The sequence below is a fragment of the Miscanthus floridulus genome, chromosome 17 (genome assembly GCF_019320115.1).
Source record: "Miscanthus floridulus cultivar M001 chromosome 17, ASM1932011v1, whole genome shotgun sequence".
In the NCBI taxonomy this organism is placed as follows: Eukaryota; Viridiplantae; Streptophyta; class Magnoliopsida; order Poales; family Poaceae; genus Miscanthus; species Miscanthus floridulus.
In genome coordinates, this window is record NC_089596.1 from 78,031,128 (window position 1) to 78,054,266 (window position 23,139).

The 23,139-nt window shown below is 43.9% G+C and overlaps 1 protein-coding gene and 1 pseudogene across 1 annotated transcript; both read right to left on the reverse strand.

The window, feature by feature from the left end:
* LOC136515827 (protein ALP1-like) overlaps positions 1-6,156 on the reverse strand; it is a 79,956-nt pseudogene extending 73,800 nt beyond the window's left edge.
* Positions 6,157-8,682: 2,526 nt separating this feature from the next.
* On the reverse strand, positions 8,683-12,269 carry LOC136516379 (uncharacterized). Its single transcript, XM_066509763.1, has 2 exons — positions 12,072-12,269; positions 8,683-10,849 (listed from the first exon to the last, which is right to left on the reverse strand). The coding sequence occupies exon 2, from the start codon at positions 10,818-10,820 to the stop codon at positions 8,964-8,966; it is 1,857 nt and encodes a 618-aa protein (XP_066365860.1). The 5' UTR covers positions 10,821-10,849; positions 12,072-12,269; the 3' UTR covers positions 8,683-8,963.
* Positions 12,270-23,139: the final 10,870 nt, after the last annotated feature.

Sequence of the window (23,139 nt, forward strand, 5' to 3'; positions counted from 1 at the left end):
CTAGTCCATACGTCATACTAACTCTTAGAAACAAAACATCTAGGAACTAATTAACCCGTTGTTCATTATAATTCGCCAAAATTGACACTTTAAATATAAGTTAAATTTTAAAATCTAAGAAAATCGTTCCGATAAATCCTCTTAGGTCTAAATCTCGGTGTTAAGCAAGCTTATAACACCAGAGGTGTTACAACAACCCCTTACACCCACTAATACCCGTACTATATCCCTGCCTGGTCTTCATTTTTTCTTTCACCATTTTATCATAAAAGTGATAATAATAATCACCTATTGTGAGTAACGCTAGGTTACTCACGCTACCGAAAATCTTAAGCATAGCAGCTACTCAACCTATGCTAGTAGGACTCATAGGTAGGTATATCTATGTGTGTAGTTTCCATAAAATGCATGTAACATAAATGCACATCACATATATATGTATCCAGTGATCATTTAAAATAAGGGTTATGCATCGATACTTGTCTTGGGCAGGCGTGGTGTCAGCAAAGTAAGCAACTAGTGGCTCCGGGGCTCCCTCCTGGACGAGGATCTCCTCCTAGTACTCCTTGATTATCTCCTTGTACTTTAGCTCGCCCGCGGTCACAAACTCTACCAACTCGTTATCTACATGCATGAAATGATGATGCAACACTTAGTAATACGGCAACAGCAACTCTTAAAATAAGAATGCATCTATCAAGCTACTAAGCTAGCTCTAATGACTAAGATGCTAAGTTACCTATTATTCCCACTAAACAGGTATGAAACATTTCACATATTATCTTAGCAACTAAAGGCATCCTTATTCTTATTACCGATTTAATATATATACTAAAACAAGGAGTATGTAGCTACCATGTTACTAAGTGTGGGCCCACAACAGGGAGGCCCACGTGCGCCATCACTTTTGTGAAAATGCCCCCACTCTATCTACTATTCACACAACTACTATGAGGCCTATTCCTACAATCGCCACTTAAGCAAAATAGCCCTCGCCACAACTCTTCTTCACAACGGCCAGGTCCTCGGGCCACCCCGTGAGCACCGACGCAGCGGCGATGGCACTGGACAGCCACGCCGGCCATCCGGGCCCCTTCCCACCCCCTCTAAGGGACCTATGCTCACCTACGTGCAAAGGCAAATCGATGGGCGGTGAAGAGATGAGCGGGGACGCATCCAGGAGCTCCCTCCATGGCGGCGTACACCCTGTGGTGGCGGCAGCCATGTTCTAGAGAGCCTAGTCACAACAGAGGTGAAAGAACCAATGGGTGGGCATCAGCAACTCACCCCACAGCTACCTGTGGTGGTGGCTTGATCGGGGATGGACCGAGCGTGTCTGGCCACGCGCACACGGCAAGCCTAGCGACAGACTATGGTGGCGCGGTCACATCAGCGGTGCTAGGAAAGCAGTGGTGGTTCAAGTGGGGTGCGTAGGGTGTAGAGGGAATCAAGGCAAAGATAACGGTGCCACATAATTGGATGCTAAAGTTCTATGAAGGGGGTGCTCTGGAGTGGCCTGAATTTGGCCATAAGATGACTGGCGCTGGGGAAAACTCCAAATTGGCGCTCGACATCGCATGGCTATGGTAGTGGGCGGGCTTGGCACGTAGCTAGGTTCCCAATCGAGCCTCAGGCAAGCACAATTACCCCAGAGGTGACCAAGCGCTGTAGTTTTTGCTTTGGCGCGGCTCGGTCGGGCCGGCATGATGCCATTCAAAGTGGTGGTGGTTGGCAAGCGCGGCACGGTGCTTGCCACATAATAGAAGAGGACAAAGGCATGGCTAAGGATGACGACACATGCGGGCAGAGCAAGGGCGGCAGTGGTAGCGGCACGGTGTGTGAGAGGGGCGTTGTGCCGCCTCGGCGGGACGCGGATGCCAGGCAGAGCAGGTGCACGTGGGGTGTCGCAGCCTTATGCGCGCAGTGCCCTCGGCGAGACAACACGGCACAGAGGGAATGTGCGCATGTTGGTGACAGTGGCTACGGCCATGCGATGCCATTGCACCTCGAGCGAAAACGACGGCGGCGGCGAAGCTAGTGGAGGGCGGCGCGCGCCGTAGTGGTGACGCGACGGCAGCGGCGGCAGTGACCAGCGGGGTAGGGCAATAGGGCGGCGTGTAGCCATCGTGGCTCCAGTAGTGGCGCCAGTAGTAGTGTGCAGCACGCCAGGCACCCGGTCAGGGTGGCCAGCGGTGCCCTAAGCACGGTGACCACACACTCTTGGCTAACCGGTCTAAAACGTGTCGTGCACGCTTTTTAAAGCGTCAACCATGACTAAACCGTTGATCCCATCCTCAAACCACTTTAGCTATACTCAAGAGGGTATATTAGACTACAAAAACAAGCCATAAAACTACCCTACTGCTTAACCTAATCTCACACAATAAATTGCCAAACCTAGCAGTGTCTATCTGTCGGCGTCGGCAAACTTCGAAATTTTTCTAAGTTTTTGTTGAACTCTATTTCAAATTGCATTTCTAAGCTATTGGAAATCTTAGCTAGTAATATCATTTTTCGACTGCGAGTATTTCATTCTCATTTACAAAGTTTGCACTTCAAACCTTATTTACGTATCAAATACATGTTCTATAGCATTTTTGCTTAATAAAAATTAGTTTTAAACCCTAAGTGATATAACACGACTATTGAATTAACTTTCGTTTCACACTTCCATTGATCGTTTTGAGTTGCGGAAATTTATCTACACTCTTTATTGCATGTATTAACACATAAACATGATGCTCATATAGTGTTTTAGTAAACGATTTACAGTGTAACACCGAGGGTGTTACAATAGTCCATATCGTATAGTTTGGCATGACTCCCTGATAATCAAGTGCGATCGTATAGACTTAATTTGACGAATGTTCCTTTGATTCTTGCAATCTTTGCATGGACAGAAGACATGGTTTCCATTCTCAGCATGGGCTTTGGCATGGGTGATAAACTGGCTGATACCATGCATGTACCACTTGTCCGTTCGGGACAGACGCGCCCACTCTCAATCCATCTCTGTACAAAAAAATATTGAGACAGTAATTACAAAGAATTAATAAAAAATCGAGCTTCATGAACAACAATCGTAGCTCGAAAGTACTATTTTTGAAAAACATTATTGTACACTAATTATTGGAAAATTTAAATTGGTAGCCCCGGCCCTGTAAATTAAAAATCATAGTAAAAAACAATTATTGCACAATAATAAAGAACAACTATTCTACTCCATGCCACATAAAAATGGAGACACTTATTTTAAAAAAGACTAAAATTGGAGACATAATCATGAACAACAATGTAGCTCCAAGCAATGCCCATATAAATTGAAAACACAGCCCCATAAAAAATTATTGCACAATAATGAAGAACAATTATTCTACTCCATGCCACGTAAAAATAGAGATACAAATTTTAAAAAAAGTCTAAAATTAGAGACATGATCATGAACAACAATGTAGCTCCAAACAATGCGTTGTTATGTGACACATAGATTAATTTTCTCAACAAATTGTAAAAGAATCTACTCTACTTATAAGAACTAATTATAGCATCACATACTAACAATGATGATCTTGACCACCATAGAATAATTAGCTAGGAATTTAAATGTGTTCATAGACATCAACTTTTTGGATGATGGATTCACGACAATTTGAGTCTTGCACAAATGTTCAATTGGAAAAGTGCTCTCTACAATGGAGAAAGAACTAGAATAAGAATCAAGCAATGTAGCCATAAAAAATAAGCTAATTAAGCAACAAAATCAAAGGAATGGATGTTTGTTACTAACCTTAAAGTAAAAAGATCAAGCCATTCTTTAAAATTCAAGCGCTAGCTTCATGGTGAAGAGCAGCCGCAACAATATATGAAGGGAATGACCCAAATGCGCGTCTCTGTTCTCGGGATGAAAGAGAGGAGGAAGGAGAGGACGGTTGTAGCCTTTTGTGCTGTAGGCTTATCACCGTCGGTTCTTGGCTAGAACTGACAGTGATAGAGCCCAATCACTGTCGGCTCATGGCTTGAACTGGTAGTGATATGTGGCTGTCAAGCCACTGCCGGTTAGAGACACAAACCGGCAGTGATAGTTGTTATCACTGTCGGTTCAATCACATCCCAAATCAATTTCTGGTTTTCAGAGCCAAGAACCGACAGTGAAGGATCAACATTGTTGGTTCTCCTAATTCCGGCAGTGATGAGGCCAGCAGTGAATTGTTATTCTGTAGCAGTGGTTAGAATTTAGAACTTTACATTATTGGACTTCCAAAGTTTTAGTTAACTGGTGTCTAGATGCTAGACGATCCATCAATCATATCTCTGTTTGGCGTTGCGTATGTGACTTAATTGCTCTGTTGTAGATAGATCCATTGTATATGCTTCATGGTTGACTTTTCGCTATGATGATGCCAGCAATATCAAAATGTGTCATTTTTCTCTGTTTTTTTTATTTCTTCTCTTTTGCTTCTTCTACACACTGCTCAACTATGATCATTTGTGGTTTACTTTGATCACTCTTCTTAAGCCGATATGGTCACTAGGTTTGTGAGCATCTACAATTAACTACATGTTCCATTTTCTTCACCTCTTGTTTTTTATTTTCGATATCCAAATACATCAAATAAATGAAGGGGAAGTCTCATGTTTGGTTTTATGTCTTTTTTCTTTCACTTGACCCAAATACAACAAAAACACCACTGTTCCTTGTTCAACATCACACTCTATCACAATTGAAACACTATTAATGATGACGACAAGTGAAATGGCATGCAACTATCATATTTGTATTTACACCACTCTTGATGCTAGTCTCCTTTGCACTCGATAATCTTTGCCTTGTCACCACCTCCGTCCATCTTCAGTTCCGTCAATATCCAACCCACATTTGTTACAAGTTCTTCTTTCGGATAAAGATGATGTTACAAGTTCTTTACGCTCTTCTTTCTTTTAGGTTTTGATTCAAAGACATCAAGCTGTACTTAGTTAGCTTTTACTTCAACATCGTGTTCTTCCACAACTCAAGCAACTAGAAAATGATGATGCCAAGTGTCCATTCCTCCATCTTTTCAACATGGTGCATGTCCTGCTCCATGGCTCCATTCTTCTACTATTCTAGGGGTAGAGAAAAAGAGTTGTGGGGCCACCATGATCCCACATGCTAGGGCTGTTGTAGCATGGGCTGGTCCCAAGAATCCCAAGAGAAAATTAGAGGAAAGTAAGAAAACAAACTAAACTTATTAGATTACAAAAGCAGATTCAGAATCAAATAACTAGAGGCAAAGCCCACCACTTATGCTTGGTGAATCTCCTTGATGTACACAAAATTTCACCGTATGTTCACCAAGAAATTTGGTTACGTGCACGCTAATTAAATAACGCCCATTCGCTGCAGCTAGAAGCCACAGCCGCTGCAAGTGCGACAAGTTTCAACTACATTATTTGCACAGTATATGCAGTTCAAAAGTTGCAGCTGCAACTACAACAAGTTTCTTCTACATTCGTCCTGCTTGCTGCAACTTTTCTGGCTGCAGCTGTTTGCTTTGGCTGCAGAAAACGTACTATGATTTACTGTAGCTGATTGACATTTTGATTTATTTATTTAAAAGGACTGTTTATATATAGTCATAGTTACCAAGGATTGGAATCCTTCAAATCCAAATGTGGTTCTATCGATCAAAGTGTTAATTTGTCGCAGACGTACGTGTCAAAGCCCGTATCTCATGACTACCAAGTAGATGCAGTGCATTTGCATCTACGCCGTCGACGTGACAGGAAGCTGAGCGAATGTCCGTGCGCTCCAGGGCAGCGCCCGGCGGCCCGGCTGCTCATCCGCACCGGCCAGGCGGACGGCGACCGGCGTTCGAGAGGACGCGCGCGGCGGCAACCACGGCGATAGATGTCGCCGCGTGGCAGCGTGGGCGGCGGGTCACCGGGTGCCTGTCGCCGTCACTACTGTCACTCGTCACAGCCCGAGAGGCGCGCGCAGGTGTCGCGGCGGGATCGGCCGGTGGCCCCCGCGCACGTCCCCGGGACGGTGGATCGTCGTCCGTCGTGCCGCGCCACTTCGGCGCACAGCAGGTCGCCGGCCCGCGCGCACTGCCGCGCGAGTGCGACGGGACGGCCGGCCGGCCGGTCGAGCGCGTGGTGGTAGCTAGTGCGCGTCATTCGCGCGCTGTGCGCATTGCTGCGGCGGTGATTGGTCGCGTGGACCGTGGCCGACGATACCAACGCGTTCGGATCAACAGCCAGGTCCTTGTCGCGAGCACCGGTGGTGGCACTACGAGACGAACTCTATCAAAGTGTCGTGTGCAGAACATTTCTCTGAGGTTTTGGATCTCCTGGCTGGGCTTAGATTTCACCGTCAGTCAGTGGAGCATCTGTGCCCCAATCAGCAAGCGTACCGAGTACCAGAATCGGTAGGTTAGGCGTACGTGCTCTGCTCTTTTCGTTCACGCCACGGGCGCTTCAAAATGCTCGTAGCTCGCAGCTAGCTAGGCTTTCACCGGCGACCGCTGATCGAGCACCCACAGACACACGACCGTGCGTCCGTCCACTTGTGAAAAAATTGGATCTTTGAAAGTACACGATCGTTCGCTCAGAAGGTATATGCCCGGCTGCGTCGTGTAACTCGTGTTCTGAATGAAGGGGGGAAAAGAAAGGGCGTACGCGGTGAGCTTCCTGTTCGTGCCACTGCCGATGCCGGGAGCCGTGGCGCGGCCAACTGCAATGCACTGCTCACATCTTCGTCACCAGAGGAAACTCTACCGTCTAGTAGTATTTGTGTATCTGCGTTGATGTGAACAGGTTGACATTGACCAAGCAGCAGGCGAATAACTTGATCAGACTCGTCGAATATATATATAATCTCAACGGGGGACATCGACATGCACAGGGCCTCGCACTGCCGCGCCGCGTCGAAATCGCGTCCGGCTCCTACTCCGAATCGATGCACGACGTCGGACGGCGACGTGGAAAAGGCGTGCCGCCGCCCCGCCTCACTTCCGCACCGGGCGGCAGCGGCACCCCACGCCCGTCCGTGCGTCCCCTGCCGAACTGAACCCGCCGTCCCAATGAACATGGTCTGCTCAGACTCACCGTGAGCCGGGCTAGGCTAGATGCACTCCATGTCTCCATGCCATGAACCATCATTGCACATGCGCCGCTAGCTCCGGCGGCTAGCGGATCGCATTCGCTTCGCCGCCAACTTGACCGGGAGGTGAAGGGAATGCGGCGATGTCTCCGGCTGCGGCAGCAGGTTGGCAGAACGGGTGGAATGTTTGGCAAGGCATCTTTCGTTTCGTTCGACTCGCCAGACTTCTTTTTCTAGAGAGGGCACCTGTTTGTGTTTGGCGTTTGAGGCAGCACCTGTTTTGTCCAGCGCACTCGATACCAAGTTGTAAACTAAATAGCCCTGATTTCGCATACCTCAGCGGCGGCCATCAAGGACCGATCACAAACTTGCACCAAAACTTCAATCCTGACCCTGTAATGAAATATGAAACCCTGCTGGAAGTAGCAATATCCGTTCTTTCTTTTCCCAACCTCCAACACATTCTCGTCATTATATTTGAGCATCAAACTAAAATCACTACAACAGAAACTGTAGCTTGTAGTTGCAATCAAGGGCACGGCATGCATATTTCAACATGGCGGCACAAACTTTAATCTAAATGAAAAAATATATGAAGAATTTCATGACAAAAAACTACCGGTTAGCAACCCAATGAGCCTTTGCATAAAACTAAAGGCACCCTTCAGAAGCTTAGGTCAGACATCTTGAAGAAAATATACGATATGTATGTATCACAGCACAAGGTGGAACAAAAACAAACAAACGACCCATTGTAGTCAATAAAGAATAGTGTACTTCAAGCTCATGCCATGGAGACTTTAGCAGCACCACTGAAGCCAAATCGTTGTGGATGCAACTCAGAAAGACAAGCAAGCAGGATCGATTATCTACTATATAGTATATATAAAAAAAACAGAATCAGCAGCATTCGTCAATATTGCACATGCACAAATTGGAACGACATGCAGGTATGCACAAAGATGACAAATTCGAATATTAAAAGACGCTTAACCACTCCTACTTTAGTCAGCATGAAAGCACCACTTCAATTGTAAAACAAATATAAGCTGCGGTACAAACACCATATACACTGGTATGCAAATTCTACCAAGAACCCCTGAGGGTCAACATAGAATCCTATAGTCAATATGATATGTTTAGGGTCTTCACAGTCTAAATGAACATGCCATTTTATGCTACCTAGTTTCAAACACTGCTCTCATCAGTTATCACGAGAAAATTGGCCAATCCAACGGACTGAGAAAACTCAATTCAATGTTCACTGAATATACAAGGAAGAAGAAAAGGAACTTCAAATGGTTTGGAATCACAATTGATCTCATGTGCATAAATCACTGGAAATACACAGTGGTAACATATAGGAAACTCCTGCATTTTCTGGACAAAACACAGGTTACACAACGCGAACATAAAGCATGATATATTCTTTTAACCTCTTTTCTGGAAGGTAGATGAAAGTATGAAACACATATACATGTTTCAATGGGAATAGTCAAACAAGTAAAAAAAGAAAAGAAAAGAAAAACATGTGTGCCTTCTTCAGAAGGACCCCAGTAAAAACACTGTAAGCAAGAATACGCATGGCAGCCAAGCCGAACTGTGACAAAGAATCACTAAGTTACTATTATAGCAAGTAAAATATAGGAAACACCTGCATTTCAGCCAAGATAGATTCAATTATCTCCCTTCATTTTTCATGCACAACGATTTCACAGAAAGATGACTTATCTCGGCCAACAGTAAGGTACACAAGCTCGGTTCGATACACAAGTAAAACTTTTTCAACCAACTGCAACTGAGACCAAAACAAGAAAAGAAACAAATGACAGCTTTTACTTTTTTTTTATTCAATGCCCTCTTACCTACAGGGTAGGGGAAACTAGGAAGATCCTCCCCTGCAGAAAGTAGGCCACTCATATGGACGAGGTGATGGAGCAGGATCCATTGGATGGTTACTGTCATGCAACCCAGCGATGCCTGCACCATTGAGGTTCCCAGGTGTCCTTGTTGACCTGCCACCCATGAACATGGTTGACCATGTGTCCGACAGCCGCTCGCTCTTTGCTGCTGGGTTCAATAACGTTGTGTCGACGCTCCAGTCTACTGAGGTGTAGTCATAAGGTGCTGGCCCATTGGGTCTCCAATCAGAATGAGGCAATGCAGAGGACGACTCAGATGAATTCCACCCTCTAAATGCCCCGAGTGATGACGCCACAGAACGGGAAGATGATGTACCTCCAGAACTCCAGGTGCCACCCCAACCATTGGCAGCCAGCTCTATAGGATTAGAAACAAAACTTTGTTGATGGTTTGCATGTCCAAACGACCTGGCAGAACTAACACTGTCCAAACTCATATTCCTTAGTCCATGACCTAAGCCCCCATTCAACATCATATCCACACCTGATGCGCCATTTAAGAACCAATCCCTTGCAGATTGTTCTGCCGCAAACATACTATGGCTAGTGGATGGTAGGCTCTGCTTGGTACCGGCAGATTGAGGACGCTGCATTACAATTACTGACTCTCGCAAGCTTCCATTGGGCATCGAACTTTTCACCTCATTGGTTCCTGCCACATGCCGCATGTCTGACTTCAGTTGTGGCACTGCAACAGGCAAAGGAGACGATGCCACATAAGGAACTGACGGAATCGAGTTGGGATTGAGACGTCTCTTCTCAGGTTGAACAAATTGCTGACGGCCCAAATCTGGCTTAATTGGTGTTACCATTGGCAGAAAACCTTTAATTGCAGGTTCCTTTGGACCACTACCATTCATCAAAAGCTTATAGTTTATGTCCTTCTCCTCTCTTCTCATCTGCTGAGATCCTACTGATGAAAATCCATTTGTTTGAGGCCTTGCAGGGTTCTGTGCAAGTACAACTTGCTGCTTGTTAGGCAAGCCACTTGAATCGCCAGATCCCTCAGGCTTTGGTGGGACTGCAGTTGATTCTTGCTTGTGTGTCTTCAAGACCTCCTCAGCACTTTCTAGATCACCTTCACAGGAAACAACTGCTCTTTCAACTTCTTGCTTTGTACACTTATATTTTGCCTCCAAGCTCACAATCTTTGAAAGCTCATCAGCTATATCAATCTTCAAGTTAGCTCCAGACTGTTGATCAGCTGCAAGTTGTTGCTTAGCTTCCTCACTGCCATCAAAGTTGCAGAGCCAGGTAACAGACTCCTCAACGCAACCCTCATTCTGTATAAGGGCCATCGTTGCTTGATCTGCTGAGAAACCCATCGCAACAAGCTTCTGTGAAAGTGCCTCCAATTTTCTGGACATAAGGTATCCCTTACAACGCTCGTGCAATTCTTGGGCACGCCTTTCCTTCTGCCTTTGATGCTTCTTCTCATTTTTCTGTCTGATCTTCTGGCGTTTATCAATATCACATCCAGGAACAGAGTCTACCCGAGACGCAGTACTGGTTGGTTTTTCCTTTGGATCTTCTGACTCACCAGAGCAGCTACCATTGTTGGAGGCACAATCGAAATCCCCTGTACCATGGGAGCTGCGAGAATGCTCATCTATTTCATCTGTATTCCTGAATTTATCGATGCCTTGGCTACCCAACAAAGAGGCTGATGGTTCCAGAACATGGAACTTTCCAGAGAGGTTGTTATAAGAACTTGCAAGCGTTCCATTTCCCATTGGCTTTGCAGCAACCTTGGGTTGCTCTTTTGCAACTTTTGCAGCTGATCTGTCTTTTGACTTGGACTTGGATGCAGAAGGCATTTCTAACAAAGTGATTACACTGCCTACACCTGAGATGAAATTTGTAAAAGAAAAATGTTAGCACTCTAAGCTAACATGTGTAAAGTACTGATCTTCTTCTTGGCCAATGAGGCAATTTCAATCATAAGAAATACAGAATACCAATATCCAAATAAAAAAATAACTACAAATGTAAAGTACATATCTAACCAAACATAAGAATGCCAAACAGCTAGGCCAACTCAAACAGCTGTTTTAAGGAAACACACCACGCAACATGATGCATATTACAGCTAATCCAACAGCAAAAAGAAAAGCCTGACACCCTGATAACAAATGAATGTCACGTTGCTCGCTACACGACAACTACCACATGTCTCCCATGCCATAAGAAAAAACTAAATAAGAGACATTTTGGCTCCACTTTCATTTGAAATGCAACCTCCGTCCACTAATGATGTTTCATTTATAGTTGTTTTTCTGCAGCAAAGAAATTGTGCGTGTCTCGGTCTCCCATGTCCCATAATCAAGCAACAGAAAACAACCTTACGCACATAACAACAGAACTAAAGCAAGAGATTACTAAATCATTACAGAATCAGAGAATTCTAACTCATGATATTAGCTCCGAGAATATTCGGTTATTTTCCATTTGCCATCGGATTATCGAATCAAAACAGGAATCTTACAACTATTATATTTTTTTTGAAAGACCAACTTATTACAACTACTATAACCAGAATTTTGGCTGAATGAGCGTTTTGCATCTATTAGCGTCCAGAAAAACTGCGGTTGCATTCCAAATCCCTTGAATTCCAAGACCTAATCATCAGTCGGTAGATAACAAACCAAAAAATTTCTTTTCACGAAACTCTACAGCATAGTCACCCATAGCTTCACCAGCATCCTGGCATCGAGACAACCCCTGCAAATCCCCGCACGCCATCACCTGCGCCCAATCGAATTCCCCGAAAATTCTGGACGTGGGGCGTTCTTCCATGCCCATGCCCGAATGATACGCCCGCCACGGTCACCCACACCGCGCAATCACGCGATCCCCTGCAGCCTGAGCGGCCGTTCCCCGTCGGAATTCCACGGGCGCGCGGCTCCCGCCCACGCTCCAGCGAGCGTTGGCATTCCCGCGCGTCAGCGGATCAAACCATGGGGCACCGAACTCCACGCCCGAATCGAATCGAACCGAACCAGCGTGGGATCAGAGAGGGAGGGGAGGAGAAACAGAGCGCGGAAGGGGCCGGGAGACGAAGAGCTTACCCGGCGCCGAGGGAGAGGCGTAGGGTTTTGGCCTGCGGGCGGGCGGCGGGGATCGGGGGGCGGCGAGGGATTGGGGACGGGAGCGAGAGCCTTCTAGGGTTTGGTTGGTTGACGCGGGTGTGGTGGCCGGGTGGGGAGGAAATGGAGACGAAGCGAGACGGGACGAGGCGAGCGAGACAGCGGGCGGGCGGGCGAGCGAGCGAGAGACCAGAGATGGGACGGAAGGAGGCCGCGCAGCGCAGGCACAACCGACGAGCGATCGGGTGGGTTTCGGGTTGGCGTTGGCCTCCTGGGTTGCGATGCCGCGCTGGTCTATTGCGTTCCGCGTGTGGTGGGGGTGTGACGGCGCGTGCGTTCCTGCGCGGGCGTCGATCCGGTGGGGGCGCGCCCGCGACCGCGAGATCCTCGAACTTTTTTTATTTTCACTTTTGTATTTTTTTTCTAAAACACGTGTCCGTGCGCGGTTACATGACAGCAAAACTTTTGTATTAAAAACATAGATCGCACGATAAATAACAGTACTCTTTAATAAATGTACTTTTGATTATCATGAAAAAAAGTATTAACAGGCAATATTATCTTGTCTATAGAGCTAGAACCTCTTTATAGATGATATTCATTGGAAATATTATCATTTAACAGTTTTTTCTCCTTATTCATGTTCTTCTCAACAATTAACACTGTTAAGATCCTGATATTAGATCTTGCTATGGATATAGATAGTGCTACGTACAATTGGCTATGTAAAACCTAGATCTATGCCTGTTGCAACGAAACAACATATACACAAGAGTTTGACTTGTTCTCGGTAAGGCGAGACCAGCTAGCTGCCACACAAGCACATTGCGAGTTACATACACAAGGGGCACATGACAAGTTACATGCCTACTAACCCATCTATCCTCTCTAATATTGTAGCACGAACTTGTGGCTCCAATGATATTTCAAACCTTGTCTAATATTTTCAAACATCAAATATTTGCAAACCAGAGGAAGTACGACGAAAACTTATTGCAACGAAAACTTATTGCAACAGAAAACTTGGATGGCATAGATACAATCGGAACCTTTGTATAAAGTTAGTAAGGTTCCTAACAAAAACTATCAAAAACTATTAAGACTCAAAATAGATATTGTCCACTGCAAAGTCTTTAAACCAGACTCTATTTTTTGAAGTATCTATGTCGGCACTAATTAACCAGAAATGGGAACGTGAAGCAGATCACTAAGCACTGCCACCTTATCGAGAAGATCGTGAGCCTGTGAATGCTGTCAGCGAAGAGGGACGCCATCTCCTATGCGGTTTTCTAGTCAATCTTCTCAAGGTTGCCAACATCTTGAGCGCATCCAAGGCAGAGCTGGTAAAGAGGGTAGGATGGCAGCTCGAGGAGGCCAGTGTTGCAGACCTGTTGATTCCACCGATGTCCTGCAACCAATTCAAATGTAATCAGACATGCTTCAATCAATTGTTTCATAGCACCCTTATGTCCAACCAAAGAAAAACCAATAACACTCTTCAATCAGCTAGTGCAACTTGCAAGAAATCTTAACCTGATGCGCTGCATATTCAGACTCTTGCAGATATAGGTCTTTTTTTAGTTAGACAACATGGTGGTTTGAGTGTTTGACCATTCAATTTATCACAAGTAACACTCCTTTCTAACAGGCCACTATTTCAATTAATTAAGCTTGCAAATAGTTCAAGTACTGCTCAAGGTTACTAAACTTGTAGTTCAGTAACTGGGATACATTATTCAGACGGCGCTGCACGGGCACAATATCAACTCCTGGCAGGCATAGGGGACATGGTTGAGTAGGAATTCAGACTATCTTTTGTACCAATTTAATTATAATAGGATCAACTCATATTAAAAGTGTTTATGCAACCTCAATAATCCAAAGATATGACTGTTTCAAGATCTCAATTTTAGAAACATATAATAATCCAAAAGCAAAAGGAATGCACAATGTTTTCTACCATAAAAAATTTAGAAATTTTTTAGCATTGCAGGCTCAAAGAAGATAATTTCATAATCACATATTTGAACCTGCACAAAGTAACACAAGTTCAAAATCATATATCATTGACTCCACCTGATTAATAAAATGATATGGATAAAACCAGGATGAATCATCCCTGCTGATACTAATTTATCCTGTCACCACAACACTAACACAAATCCACTTCAACTCACACGATCAATCTGTAACATTCAGTTTCAGAGACACAAAACCAATGGACAAAAGACCTGAGCACATTCGCGAGCAATCCAAGAAGGGGAGAGAGAGATCAATCTTAAGTGGGTGGGAGAAAACCAACCTGAGAGGTGGTCCTCATGGTTTCCTCGTCCTACCTATTCCAGACCAGGTCCTCATGTGGAATCAAAACCTACAAATCATTCTTTAAAGTGAAAGTAATTCTTTTTTTGATAAACATGCTAAAATTCATCTGAAAGCATCTAGACCCCTAGTTGGATTTTGGTGATTAATGATAATACGTGATTACTGTGACTAACGTGTGTTTTGTAGAGGCAATTAAGTTAGGTCACGGTAATGGAGATCGATTGGGCTATCATGATGGTCATGCCCCTATGATGGAAATCGTTTCGGTTTTCAAAGGATAGACAACAAGGTCAAGGATGGACTAATTCTAAGTGTCAATTGAAGTTGGAGTGACACTTAGAGTAGTTTAGGACCTTGGTTTTTTTCTTTGGCCGTACTATTAAGGAGGGTACGGACAGGTAGCTTGACCTAGGTGAGTCTAGTGGATTAGGTGTGGTGCACACTTGCTAAAACTAGCGCTAGGTAGCTCCCAAATAGTCCTTAGATCCAATGGAGCAAACTTCATTCACATATGATCGAGAGTTAAAAGTGAATGGAGGGTCAAATACTGATCGGACGCTGGCTTCGGTGTGACCAAACGCTGGCTCAGAGTCCGGTCAGTTCATTTGATCAAGGTGAAGTCGTCTGGAAGTGACCGGACGCTGAGAGGTCAAGTGATCGGACGCTGAGGGCCAGCGTTCGGTCGACATCAGTAAGGTTCTAGTGAGGGTAAATTGCGACCGGACGCGTCCGGTCATACTGTAAACACTGGATTTCGGGGTGAACTGACCGGCGCGTCCAGTCAACATGACCAGAGCGTTCGGTCACCCCGCAGAGGCACATAACAGTTCGTTTTTTAGCCCATGTTATAAATACCACCTCCATTCGTGTCTGGGGGTACTTTTGCTTATTCCAACAGCTGAGAAACACATTTGAGAGTGCCAAGAAGAGTAAGATCCTAGTGAGGTGATTGAGATTTGAGAATCCTAAAGAGAGCCCTTATTAGTAAGATCAAGAGTAGCAAAGTGTATATCCACCCTTCTCATTAGCCTTGTCGTGGTCAAGTGAGAGTTCGTGCTTGTTACTCTTGGTGATCGCCATCACCTAGACGGCTTGGTGGTGATTGGGAGTTTGATGATCATTCGACGGAGCTTGTGGGTGACCTAACTTAAGTTGTGAGCGGTTGTGGGTGATTCTCTGTGATGGAGTGTCAAAGAATCAACCCGTAGAGAGCACTTGATCCTTGCGCGGATCAAGGGGGAGCTACACCCATGCGCGACTCTCCGATACCTTGGCAAAATATCACCATGTTCCTTCTCCTCTCTTTACTTTAAGCATTTACTTTGAGCAATTCAATACTTGTCTTTTACATTCCTAGAATTACCATGCTATAGTAGGATTAGAACTTAGGGTGCTAAACTTTTGTGCGTTAGATCAATAGAAACACTTTCTAAGCACAAGGGGTTAATTGGGCTAACCATAGGATTTGATTATTGCAAAGAAATTTGTAATTAGCCCAATTCACCCCCCCCCTCTTGGGCATCTTGATCCTTTCAATTGGTATTGGAGCCTCGTGCTCACGTATTTAGGCTTAACCGCCTAGAGCAAGATGTCTCATGGGGATGGACCTCCTCCTATCTTTGAGGGAGATAATTTTCTATATTGGAAAATTCGCATGGAGGCATATCTAGAAGCTCTAGATGTTGGTATTCTTAGAGCCACCTCACATGGCTTTCTAGAACTTTGAGATGCTACTCACCTATAAGGCGATGAGGTGAACTACGAGAAGTGGAATGCAAAGGCTCAAAACACCATCTTTAGAGGCCTTTGCAAAGATGTGTTCAATCGGGTGAGGAACCACAAAGACGTCCATATACTATGGTCGGACGTTTGTGCGCTCCATGAGGGAACTAAGAGTGAGCATGAGGAACGCTATCATCTTGTCATAAAAAAGCTCAACTCTTTTGAAATGCTTCCTAAAGAATGTGCTAATGAGATATATTCATGTTTGAATGTTCTTATAGAGGAAGTTAATGGGCTTGGACTCACTCAAATGCAACCATCCGATGTTGTAAGAAAGATTTTGAGTGTCCTCCCCATTGATAAATATGGGCATATTGTGACCGTGCTTTATCAAGGTGATCTTTCTACCGCTACACCGACATAAATCTTGGGAAAGATCAATGCTCATGAGATGTACATGCATATCACGCCACAAGATAGCTCATCCTCTATCAAGAAGAAAGATAAGGACTTAGCATTCAAAGCTAGCCAAGAGAAGGGTAAAGCAAGACTTGAGTATGAGAGTGCAAGTGATGATGAAAGTCTTGCTCTCATGGTGAAAAAGACCACCAAGATGCTAAAGAAGGTCAACAAGAGTGGCATCAAGTTTGATAGCAAGAAGAAGAAGTTTTTCACTAGCTCTAGAAGGAAGCCAATCTCCGAGATGGATTGCTGTCATCTAGCACACCAATGCACTAAGCCCAAGAAAGACAAGTTCAAGAATAAATACAAGGGCAAGAAAGATGACTCAAGCAATAAAGAAGAAGAACAGAAGAAGAAGAATAAGCCATACAAGAAGAGAGATGGCAAGAAGGACTTCCACAAGAAGAAGAAGAGTGGAAAGGCATACATTGTCGGTGATTGGCTCATGGACATTGATTCATCTAGTGCCTCATCCGATGATGATAGTGACAACGAGAAGGTGGCCGCAATTGTTATCAACTCTTCATCATCTTCATCACCACCACCGCCATCATCCTCTATACACCTATGCCTTATGGCCAAGGGTGACCGTAAGGTATCTAACAATGATGATAGTAGTGATGATGAGCATGCTAGTGATGATGATAGCGGTAGTGATGATGATGAATATGAATCACCTTCTTATGATGATCTTGCTAGATTGCTAAAACAATACACTAAGATCATTATAAAAACTAGAGCTAAAAATGAAAAGCTAGAAGCTAAAAATGATTTTCTTTTAGCCAAATGTGATATAGTGGAAAAGGCTAGTGTTGAGCTTAAAGAAGCAAATGATGCTATATCATCCAAACTCAAGGAGTTCAAATCTTCTAAGAAAGAGCTTAAAGAAAAACATGATAAACTTGAGAGGACACATAATGAGCTCATCACTAGCCACAACAAGCTAAGAGAAGAATATACTACTCTTAAGGTTAATCATGATAATCTTGTTATTGCTCAAGAATTCTTATCCAATGAGCCACATGATGCTACTAACAATGTTTTTAAGATTGATATAGCTACATCATGTGATGACTTGATTATTAAGAGCATTGAGCAAAGTTCTAGTAGTAAGGGCAAGCAAGTGGTTGAAGCCGATGATTATAATGAGTTTGTTAAGCTCAAGAATGATAATGAAAAGCTCAAGAAAGATCTTGAAGAACTCAAAACCACTAAGTCTATTGTGCTTGAAACTATTGTTCATGATGATGGTTTGATCCTTGAGAATGAGAAGCTCAAAGATGAGAACAAGAAGCTCAAGAAAGAGAAAAACAATGATGCTCTCAAGGAAGAAAACAAGAAGCTCAAGTTGGAGAAAGAGCATCTTAAGATTGGATTGGGCAAGTTCACTAGAGGCAAGCATCTTCAAAGTGAGCTACTAATGAACACCGTCATGAAGATGGATAGAAGTGGCATTGGATACTTGGCAAACCAAGAGAAGAAGACTCAAGCTCAACAACAATATAAGTCCAAGCCAAAGCCAAAGAGATGTTTTGAGTGTGGACAAGAAGGCCATTTTGCTCATGAGTGCCAAACTCCACCACCACAACCCTTGCCCAAGCATGCTAGACCTTTTGCCTTCAATGCTCACTACATGCTTAGAAAGGATTCTAGTAGAAAGATGAAAGTCATGTTCTTAGGTCCTCCCAACAAGAATAGACCTAAGAAAATTTAGGTTGCAAAGTCACTTGTTGAGAAGGTGAAGGGCCCTCAACAAGTTTGGGTTCCTAAAGCTTAATCTCTTATGTGTAGGTGAACTACAAGACCGGTGAAAGTCATTGGGTTATTGATAGTGGTTGCACACAATATATGACTGGTGATCCTCGTATGTTCACCTCACTAGATGAAGAAGTAGATGGACAAGAAAGAATCACTTTTGGAGATAACTCAAAGGGCAAAGTCAAAGGATTGGGTAAAGTGGCTATATCAAATGATCATTCCATCTCCAATGTGCTATATGTTGCTTCATTGAGCTTCAACTTGCTATCCGTTGGACAATTATGTGATCTTGACTTCCAATACTTGTTTACCAAGGAGGTATTTGTATCCAAGAAGGATGATGATTATGTGATATTCAAAGGATTTAGATACAACAACCTATATCTAGTGGACTTTACCTCCGAAGATACAAACTTGAAGATATGCCTATTCACCAAAACAACACTTGGGTGGCTATGGCATAGAAGACTTGCTCATATTGGGATGAGCTCACTCAAGAAGCTAATGAAGAATGATTTGGTGAGAGGGTTGAAGGATGTGAAGTTTGAGAAGGACAAGCTTTGTAGTGCATGTCAAGCTGGCAAGCAAGTTGCAAATACCCATCCAACAAAAGCTTTCATGTCAACCGCAAGAGTGCTAGAACTCCTTCATATAAATTTATTTGGACCAACAACATACAAGAGTTTAGAAGGAAATCTTTATTGTCTTGTGATTGTTGATGACTATTCAAGATATACATGGGTATTCTTCCTTCATGACAAATCCAAAGTTGCATCTTGCTTCAAGAAGTTTGCCAAGAGAGCACAAAATAAATTTGAAGTGAAGCTCAAGAAGATAAGAAGTGACAATGGGAAGGAATTTGACAACACAAACATAGAAGCCTATTGTGATAAAGTTGAGATCAAGCATGAGGTCTCCGCAATATATACTCCTCAACAAAATGGTGCAGTTGAGAGGAAGAACCAGACATTGATCACCCTTGCAAGAACAATGCTTGATGAGTACAACACCCCCGAAGCTCTATAGGTAGAAGCTATCAACACTGTATGCTATGCATCAAACTGCCTATTCCTTCAAAAGTTTCTTGGCAAGACACCTTATGAGTTGCTCAATGAGAAGAAGCCGGACATCTCCTTCTTTAGGGTGTTTGATTGCAAATGCTACATCTACAAGAAGCGTCAACATCTAGGGAAGTTTCAAAGATGTTGTGATACTAGTTTTCTTATTGGTTACTCATCAAAGTCTAAAGTATATAGAGTATTTAATCATGCCACTAGCTTAGTTAAAGAAACATATGATGTGGAATTTGATGAATCTAACGGCTCCCAAGGAGCACATGAGAATCTTAATGATGTAGGTGATGAACCAATGAGGGAGGCTATGAAGAACATTCCAGTTGGAGACATCAAGCCTAAAGATGATGAAGATGATGTACAAGTGATTGATCCGCCTTCTTCATCAAGTGAGCCACAAGATGGTGATAAAGATGAGAGAGTGGAAAATGAAGACACTCATGTCTCCCATGATCAATTGGTGGTACAAGCACAAGATGTTGATGCTCCACAACCTCCTCCTCAAGTGGTCAATAGAAGAAATACACCTCTACTACAAGATCATCCACAAGATTTCATCATAGGAATTCCTTCAAAGGGTGTAATGACTCACTCACAAAAACTTGCTTCATTTATTGCTCATCACTCTTTTGTCTCTTGCTTTGAGCCTACTAAGGTAGAAGAAGCTGTTCAAAATCTAGATTGGATAAATGCAATGCATGAAGAGTTGAACAACTTCACCCACAATGAAGTTTGGACTCTTGAAGAGTGGCCCAAAGGTGCAAGAGTCATTGGAACAAAGTGGGTGTTCCAAAACAAGCAAGATGATCAAGGTGTTGTTGTGAGGAACAAGGCAAGACTAGTTGCAAAAGGGTTCTCTCAAGTTGAAGGTTTGGATTTTGGAGAGACCTTTGCACTGGTTGCAAGATTAGAAGCCATCCGTATCCTCCTTGCATATGCATCACATCATGAAATGAAACTTTATCAAATGGATGTGAAAAATGTATTTTTAAATGGCTTTATTAATGAACTAGTCTATGTTGATCAACCTCATAGGTTTGAAGACCCTAAATATCCTAATCATGTTTATAGGTTGTCCAAGGAATTATATGGGCTTAAGCAAGCCCCAAGAGCTTAGTATGAGCACCTTCGGGACTTCCTCATTGAGAAGGGCTTCACCATTGGGAATGTTGACACCACACTATTCACCAAGAAGCTTGATGGGCATATCTTCATTTGTCAAGTGTATGTTGATGATATCATCTTTGGATCATCAAATGAAGATTCTTGCAAAGAGTTTGGTGAATTGATATCGAAGGAGTTCGAGATGTCAATGATTGGAGAGCTTACATTCTTCCTTGGTTTTCAAGTCAAGTAAATGAGAGAAGGGATTTTCATCTCTCAAGAGAAATATACTAATGATCTTCTCAAGAGATTCAAGATGGATGAATGTAAGTCAATCAAGACACCAATGCCAACTAATGGACATCTTGACCTAGATGAGGGGGGTAACCCGGTTGATTAAACTCTCTACCACTCAATGATTGGTAGCTTGTTATATTTGACCACATCTAGGCCCGCATCATGTTTAGTGTGTGTATGTGTGCTAGATTTCAAGCTAATCCTAAGGAAACTCATTTGATTGCCGTTAAAAGAATCCTTAGGTATCTTAAGCACACACCAAGCATTGGTCTTTGGTATCCCAAAGGAGCTATATTTGAGTTAGTTGGCTATTCCGATTCGGATTATGCCGATTGCAAAGTTGATAGAAAAAGCACATCTGGAGGGTGCCATTTGCTTAGTAGATCACTTGTGTCTTGGTCCTCCAAGAAGCAAAATAGTGTGACTTTGTCCACCGCCGAAGCGGAATACATTGCCTCGGGTGCTTGTTGTGCACAAATACTTTACATGAAACAAACTTTGCTAGACTATGGTATAGTTATAGAAAAAGTACCTCTTTTGTGCGACAATGAAAGTGCGGTAAAACTTGCAAATAATCTGGTTCAACACTCTTGCACCAAGCACATAGATATCCGCCATCACTTTCTTAGAGATCATGTTGCTAAAAATGATATATCACTAGAAGGTGTAAGGACCGAGGATCAATTGGCGGATATCTTCACTAAACCGCTAGATGAGGTAACATTTTGTAGATTGTGGAATGATCTTAATGTTCTTGATTTTAGCAACTTTACTAAAAGATGAGCTTGTGTTGTCCCTTGCATTGCATTATAAAATACATGTTTAATGTTTTGCAATGCATATAGGGCTTGTCTAACATGGTTAAGATAACCGCCAAAAAGCGTGTGAAGAACCTTAACCTTGAATCAAACTTGACAAGCAACTAGATTTACTTGCAAGTATTGCATTGCATATGCATGAATGTTGTTTTGTCGTTTGTCTTCAAATTGCCCTCTTATTGCCTATTTTCTTAAAAAGAATTATAGCCTAAGGCAAAATATTTTGAAAAACTTGAGGGTTTGAGACAGGTCACTCACATTAGTCCCAATTGGTGTTTATTTGGATCTTATTCAAGTTGGGACTTGATTAGGAACAGGCAGCACGAAGAACTTTAAAGATTTGCTGGAAAAAGAGTGACTGGTTGCTACACCAGACTCTGAAGTCTAGCATCCGGTTAGTTCACAGGAGGTGAACTTGCTGCAAAAGAGTGACCGGACTCTGCCTTTCAGCATCCGGTTAGAAGGCATTTTAGCGTCCAATCATGTGGAGAAGACGAAGGTTGTATTGATCGGACTCTAGCTGCGTCCGGTCGGTGTCCACCGGACACGTCCGGTCGTGATTCTAGAGGAATTGGACCTCTTTGGAATCGACTGGACGCTGGGTGGCAGCGTCCGGTCGCTGCCACCGAAGCGTCTGATCAATAGGAATCGTGTGGATTGCAAACTCTTTCTTCGTTTCCTATTCAATCCCACGGGGGACCCCTTTATAATCGAGCATCGCTCTAACCTGGCCCCTTACCCACGCCAACTTCACCGCCTGTCCACGCCGTCGTGCCCACGCTCCCGAGCCCTAGCCGCGTAGCAAGCTTCGCCATGCCATCTTCTGCCAAGCCCACGCACCACTGCATCGCCGCTCGCCGTTGCGCTCTTCCTGTACTGTCGCGCCCACACCAAGCTACCGCGCCCGCACCACGCTATCGTGCCACCATTCTTGTGCACCACCACAGTGCCATAGTGCCACCTCACTGTGCCAGCTGCCACCTAGTGCTAACCCTAGCTACAATGCCGACTGATCCATCACCGGAGAGCCTCTAATGCCCACTCTGAACCCTTGCCATCGATTCACTGCGCAATGCGTAACCCTAGCCAATCCGGTGGTTCCCCATTCGTTTCTCTTCTCCTCGGATCACCGGTTTGTCAGGTAGCAAGCCCACATTTCAATTTCGTACCTAATTGCTTGCTTTCTTAGGATTTTGTATCTCTAGATGCATAATTAAAACTATTTGTATTTCCCGATCTATTCCATCGTGCAGTGAGTCAGTGCCATTGAGGTCTCAGTGGCAGTTGTTAGTCAACTCAAGGCCAAGCTCACGAGTACGGATTGAGGCCAAGCCTTAGAAGTGACAGTCGGTAGTTGTAGCTTATCAGTAGCAATTGTTCTCTTCAGATCCAACCAATGGTTCACGTCAATAATGTTGAGGGCGGTCCAGGTGATGAGGATCCGAGGCGTCCGCCTTGCTTGCTTGCAGATCCAAAAGGCAAGGCGATGAA